At 43.2% G+C, this 7,134-nt stretch overlaps 1 protein-coding gene across 1 annotated transcript; it reads right to left on the bottom strand.

The window, feature by feature from the left end:
• Window positions 1–217: 217 nt before the first annotated feature.
• On the bottom strand, window positions 218–1,093 carry LOC119659027 (probable splicing factor, arginine/serine-rich 6). The gene has a single exon (XM_038066922.1). It carries the CDS (start codon window positions 1,091–1,093, stop codon window positions 218–220), a length of 876 nt encoding a protein of 291 aa, XP_037922850.1.
• Window positions 1,094–7,134: the final 6,041 nt, after the last annotated feature.

The following is a 7,134-nucleotide window of genomic DNA, read 5'->3' as shown; positions in this document are numbered from 1 at the left end:
GTCGCTAGAGAGCCAATAGACGCCTAACGAGAGAATAGACATTCTGGCCTGTCTAACAAACTGTACTGAAAGTTCGGAAAGGGGAAACCATGTGCTTGCACTGCCGCCAGTATGGATTATCTGTGAAGCATTTGGAAGAGAATAGATATAAACATTGTTTAGCTAACACAAGAGAAGTTTATTAAATTGTTTTTATTTTATAACAATCAATTCCATATCAATCCCAGTTTCCACTATCTGGTGTAACGCCACGACTAATTACTGAGGAATGCTGACTGGACGTGGTGCTGTAACTTGATCCAACCGAATCGACTCGGCGTCGTTTGGCAGGTTGTACAACTACCGAGCGATATTTTCGACGGGGTGATTCAGACCGATCCCGGTTGGTGAAGCGTCCATATTTATCCGTGTTCCGTTCCTTATCCTCATCCAAATGATTTCGTTCCTTATCCTGGTTCAAATCATTCCGTGATCTCCCGGCATGGTACCTACTTGTTTTAGAACGATCATTTCGGCGGAAGCCTCCATCCCTCTTAGAGTGATATCTGCCTCCGTAAGAGATACGCTGGTTAACTACACGAGCCCTCGATTCAGACCGATCCCGTTTCAAGGCTATCTGATCTTTACTTGCAGGCACTCTCCTGCAATTCGAGGAACTCCCTCTATTGTCAACTTCTCGCCTTCGACCTCTAAATGGGTTACTATGTTTGTTTGCATCCCTACTCCCACCATTTGTATCATACATTCTGAATGACCTTTGACGCCCGCAGTCCTTAGTTCTTGATTCCGACGTATCCCGCCTCGTCGAGAGCGTTTCCCTCTTTCTATATTTTCGTGATCTGAACGAATCACATTCGTTATTATAATTTACGTATAATTCAGTTTTAATGGTATCGCCACACATTTCTTGTCCGTTCAGTGCTCCCGCTAAGTTAGCCGCCGACTGTGGGTCCTTAAATTCAACGAACGCTTCTTTTGGTACTCCTCTACCAAGCCTGATTTGTTCAACGGCACCATATAGGCGACAAATACCTTCAAGATCCTCCATTTCAAATTCATTAACTAGACCGGTTATATGCACTACGTTCGTCATTTCGCTTTTAGAGTTCTCAATTTTCTCAAAGTACAAACAACCACCTGATGGGGCTGAATTCAAAAATTTAACTGAAGTTTCGATAACCATTCCAGGTATTTATACTTAGGGATCTTCTTAAATGACAGTTAATTTTAATATCACTTTATCCTTCTTTGTATCTTAAGCATAACGTAATTAACACATCCCTATTCCATAATTACCTAATCTTCTTCTTCCGCCGGAGCCGAAAAAGACGTGCCTAGCTACCTTAAAGAGGGGATAATGATCTATTGGACCCCCTGGATCGAACATTCTGAACGCTACGCAACTTCACAGTGAACTTAAAGAAGTTACCCCCGTAATCCTTAAATAATTGAGCTGAACCGAAGCTTTCCAATCTTCCAACGATAATAACTCAATATTCGGTTTTCTGGAATACCTTTCCTCAACTTGTAGATTGACACCTTTTTGGCGCAGATACAATTTCACAACAATTTCTGATTTGAAATATAACATGCAACATTGAACAAATTTTTAGTCATTGGTCTTCCACCACATTTTGGACTGGTTGAGTTACATTAGTTCGTTGCCTCCTATGGTCTATATAATTTACCATTGCAACCATTATTACCTGATTCTACCTGGAGTTTGTTTTGGGTTTCATTCTTGTTAATTTCAAAAAAAAAGTATAATTCTCATTCCTTGGTGCGTTGGCACCTGCGACTCGTAAATGGAAAAGATCCAGCTGGTGTCTAGAGAAACATTCTGCTAACTGCTCCTCATTTAACAGAATCTAGCCTGTCACATTTAATTTAAATTATTAAATTCGATTTGCCTAACATTGGTTAATGCCAAAAAATCCTCTAACATCTTGGTTGCAGCTGATGCTATTCATCGGACCTTTCCTATTTAGCGACGAAGATCACGGAAATACTACGTACTACCCCGAAATCAAAGACAAAGGCAAGGGTGTTTGATTTGAGTGGTCAAAGTAGAGATGCAAGCAAACATGGTAATCCATTTAGACGTCCAAGACGAGAATTTGACACCGAAAGGAGATCTCTCTCAAGTAAAGATTCGTGAAACGCGGTAAATATGAGAATACACAATGTGATAGAATCCAAACTGAACTAACAGGTACTAGTGCCTGATGCAGGAAGGTGGGACCGCGTATCAATCCAGCCAAAACCACGTTAACACCATTCACTAGGAAGCATAAGCTCGATCCCCTGAAAGCCATAAGGTTACATGACATGGAGGAGACGAGGAACAGACACCGTGGACCTGAGAGGACTCCTAGCAGATGGCTACGGAAGGTCCGGCGAAAGTAGACGAAGCTTCTTGTGAATGAGAACATAGGCATTGCAACACTACTAAGTGTGCCAATATCTAGAGAATTGGCACGCAAGAAAGGGGTATTTCCGGTGGTTAGTTCAGCAGACTCCTCCTTTAGCTACGGTTTTTGAACAATTATTAGACTACACTTATGTCTACAAATATTGAAGTTAGTTGAACTAACTTACTACCTACCAAAGCCAGAAAGGCTGACAAAGATGCAGGACTTTCGGTTCAAGAACCATAGATTCAATTTAACAAAATCTACGGCATTAGATCAGTACCGAAGGGGAAGATATTCTATGAAACCGAGAGACCTGTATTCCGATGTCAAATTTGTTAGAAGCAATCCCGCGGAGACAATTCTCTGAATGATCTACCCGTGTTCATCTGCATGCATTCTGATTTTCTGCGCCTTTGGCTAGATGGTCTTAGACTTTTAATAGACTGTGAATGAGATCGCTCAATATATTAGTTGGGGTATTACCAAATGTAAACCTATAACAGAAAAACTATTTGATTTCAACACTACTACTACCAACGTTGAGTATACCTAAAGTCCATTGGAAGAAGAAGAAGTGAAATAATTGACAAAAAGTCTACATTTCAAAGGTGTTAAAATTGATCAGATACCGGGTGCTAGACGAAGTCTCACAGTCAGACTACCCTTTGTTAGAATTTTGTCTGATTATCGCGGGCAAACAGCCTGTTATACAGAGAGGAATTCGGATTGGGCAAAGCTAAGTGAACTTCTTGCCAAGAAGACGCAGTTTCCTAGGCGTTGAGGATTCTTCCAGCAATAGAAGCTCATTTGAAAAATCTGGACACTTTTGGAATGATTTGAAGAAGCTCGAGGCAAACAGCGAAAAGTAGTTGGCTACTTTTCATTACTTTGTTTATGCTGAAGTTCCAGAAAAATTCGTGGTGGACCTCAGGTCTGTCCGCAGTGAGGTATAGCAATTCACTACCAAAAAGACAATAAAATTCTGAGGTCGTTGCCGTCTGCATTTATTCAAGTGAGTTCAATTGTAATCAAATATATCCGTTCTCAAATCGCTTGCTCCGCTATACTAGCTTACATGTTAAGTAACAATTTGTTTATATTATGAATCTAATTAATTCGATCCACTAATCAATGAGAAACTTAAATGTGAAGCGGAAGTCCCTCCACGGTGGGGTATCGCAACAGACTGTCAAATGATAATAAAGTCGTCAAGAACGTAGCCGTCCACTTCCTTGTAACTCTATTACGTTTAATACAAAAGTGCTCCTTACCAGCTGCAGCCAAAGATGTTTCAGCGAAGAGCCAGACGCATGGCTTCCTCAGCTAAGCTGCCACAAGTCAAAACAAACACGATGCGCACCCTTCTTCTTGGTTGGCTATTCTTCCAAGGTGAAGGGCTTTAGCCGGACCAGGGCTCTACCTCCAAGGTAAAGGCTAAAATGGTAAGGACACCGCTCAAAGACCTGATAGGAGCCGTCTTAAGGTGACTACAGGAACATGCGTCCAGTGATCGAGATCCCTGGGTACGTCGACCACGGTTTTCGCGTGGTTGGTAGGGGGTGGCGACTTCAGCTTCTATTTTGAGCTCTTCAGGACACAGCAACGCCGCAGGACTTAAGATCAAGAATGGTCAGCCATTATAGCAGCCTTCAGCAACCTATGTCATCTATGGACCCCACCCGAAAGGGGGGCTGCAGAAATTTGTGCAGCATCGTCTTTCAGAGACATTGTCTCAAGCTACCAGGTGAACTTGTCGCTGATTGTGAGGCAATACCTGAAAGGCCGATCGTGTCGAGATGCTTTGTCTGAAAGCGCTATTGTTTCATTGTTTTGTACTTGTGCACGTAATGCAATGTCTGGACCAGAAATTGATTCCTTGTTCATGGACGACGAAAAATACTTAACTGGTCGATCAGTACTCTGGATGCCTGAGTGTGCTAGATTTTGGGCACCGTGAAATACTTCCTTGCGAAAGCTAGTCGGAAAGTTGGCAGTGGCGGGAATCTTGACCTCTTCGAAACACAATAAATCTTCGGCAATTGTATTATTCTTTCCAGGAATGTACCGAACGTCGAAAATGTACCGGCTGATAAAGCTCAGATGACGAACTTGACGAAGGGACGCTTCGTAAGGTTTAATTTTCAAAGTAAGTGAACGACCGCCTTCAAGGGAGCACCAGAAGTGTTTTATTGAAAGATTCGCGGCCAATAACTCACGGTAGTAAGTACTGCAGTTCCGTTAAGTGAGAAAGTTTTGCATAAAAGTAAATACGGGTTCCAAGTCAAACGTGGCATATTATCGAAATGTACATTAAGTCATTTGATTTATATTGACGATACCAAATTGTATGCCAACGACGAGACCAACTTAGCTCCTTGTTGGACATTAGCATCCAGTTCAGCCGGGATATCCGCATGCAGTTGGGTTTGGAGAAATGTCGCATAAAAATAATTGTTCGAGGAAAACATACCGACAACGAAGGATGCAGCCATAATAACATCCAAATTGAGGGTATTGATACAGACGACGTCGACAAATACCTCGGCTTATTGCAAGCAACAACACCTGCTGTGGCAATAATCAAATCTAAGTCGCTGGGGGAATTTGAACGGCGTCTGGATCTTGTCTTGAAAACGGAGCTGTTCGGGAAGAATAAAATTGTGGCAACCAACACCTTCGCCATTCCCGTCCTTCTATATACTTTCGGTATGATACAGTGGAGGAATACGAATTTAAAATCTGTCAATAGACGGGTAAGGGCAGTTCTTGCAAACAACAACATGCACAATAGGGCTGCCGAAAAACTGAGGATCACCATCCCACGTCACCAGGGAAAAAGGAGGGTACTTAATTTGAACAGAATCTTCTAGCCAATTACACCAGGCTACTGTCATTGCAGATAATAAATTATCTCCTTTGAACTTGAAAAGCGCAGAATGGGATCCCATGTCGAATGCTACTTCAGTCCAACAAAAGATCGGCATGTGGAAAGAGAAACTCATTCACAGAGGTCTTATCAAAAATTTGATGTTGCCAAGCATTGACATCGAAGTCTCCAACAAATAATAGACTAATGATGTACTTTTCTATGAGACCAAAGCACTCCTAACTTAAATTCAGGATGCTTCACTCCCAACAAAAAATTAAAAACGGTACATCCTTCATGACTCCTCAATCACCAACTCCAACTGTAGGTTATACAACTGCGTGGAAGAGATCATCCAGCACACAGCATCTGCGTTCATGATGTTGAGCAGTACCGAGTACACAAATCGTCATAACTCAGTCTGCAAGATTTTCCATCAAGTATAACTTAATTGCAACCTACCATCGTTACTACTGGTATAGTCCGCAGCGAATCTTCAAATGATCGGGTCAAACTACTGTGGGAGCACACTATTGCCACCGACCACAGTGTTAATCACAATAGACCCGATCTAGTTCTGTTTCTTAAGGAAGAACGAGCGTGCTTCCTAATCGATGTAGCCGTACCGTTGGACCGGAACACTGTTGAAAAACAGCAAGAAAAAATCCGGAACTTCGGCCCTTTGGCGGACCATATGAAGCACATTTGGAAACTACAAAATATCGAAGTAGTCTCTATGGTAATTTCAGCGACGGGATTACTCCTGGAAAATTTATATAAAGCGCTGAAAACGCTCGAGGGGCTGGACTATACATGGATATGCACAGAAGCGGTTTCCTTGCAACCTGTGCTATAGTCCGAAGAGTCCTGTCCTGACCTAGTGGGCTTCAGTCCTGATTCGTACTGTCTTCCATTTAAGATTTATGTCTTTTTAGTATAGAACCGCCGCTTCATTGCTTGAAGTGTTTGCGACAATCGGGATGTGGCAATACATTTTCGCATGATCGCGCACACTTTGCGTTGAAACGCATCATCGCTGTGATGCAGACCTTTGGGTGTTGCCTTCAGTCCATCCTTAGGTTGGGCGGGAAGAGAGTCCGTGGGCTTTTTTCGCAACATATATGGCGTACCAGGTTTATCCTCACCTGAGTTGCAAACGCAGAGCTGCATGCGACCAGGCGCGGATAATGACATGACCCACCGGGTCAGCTACGAATATCGCAAGTTAATCTTGTAAATAAGTAGCCGCGGACAAGCAGAACGTTTCCCTTTGTGTTCGTCCTCCCTTACTGATTCTTCCCGTTCAGGGGGAGTAAACCGCCTTAACAAATCCGTAATCCGGAGTGAAGGGATCGACACGCCTATCGGATGAATTGCAGTGACGTTACACTGTATTTCAGCAGCTCCCCTCCAAATACCTTCCCTACCTTTGGAGGTAACCATGGGCATTGCAACATTGGGACTCTGTTGCAGGGCTGACTGGTTCCCCATTACTCGTGGGAATAAAATTGGGGACTTTTGTTTAAATTCTTTAAATGGGACCCCAGGGACACGAAGACAGTACCCAACATGGCTAACGGTCGTTCACCAACATCAGAGCGGCTCTTCGCCCTTGGATGTTTTGGCGGTTATGCCGTCAACCACCAGGGACGGGAGACCTAGGCGTCGTATGGTTTGGACGAACCAACTTAACGAATTTATCGTCCGCGCCTATTACCGTGTCACGGATTTGGAACGGAATCCATCAGGGTACAGACATCGACTACATGACGCGTTCATAACCCGATTTCCGGAGCTAAGTCATGTTCCGGAACAGAACGTCGTCAACCAGTACCGGGTGATAGTGAATAACAA

The sequence above is a fragment of the Hermetia illucens genome, chromosome 6 (genome assembly GCF_905115235.1).
Source record: "Hermetia illucens chromosome 6, iHerIll2.2.curated.20191125, whole genome shotgun sequence".
In the NCBI taxonomy this organism is placed as follows: domain Eukaryota; kingdom Metazoa; phylum Arthropoda; class Insecta; order Diptera; family Stratiomyidae; genus Hermetia; species Hermetia illucens.
Note: the sequence above shows the minus strand (reverse complement) of the source record. Positions and strands in the feature narration are given on the sequence as shown.

Coding starts and splice junctions, on each gene's coding strand:
- LOC119659027 (XM_038066922.1), bottom strand. CDS start 1,093: ATGACGAACGTAGTGCATATAACCGGTCTAGTTAATGAATTTGAAATG.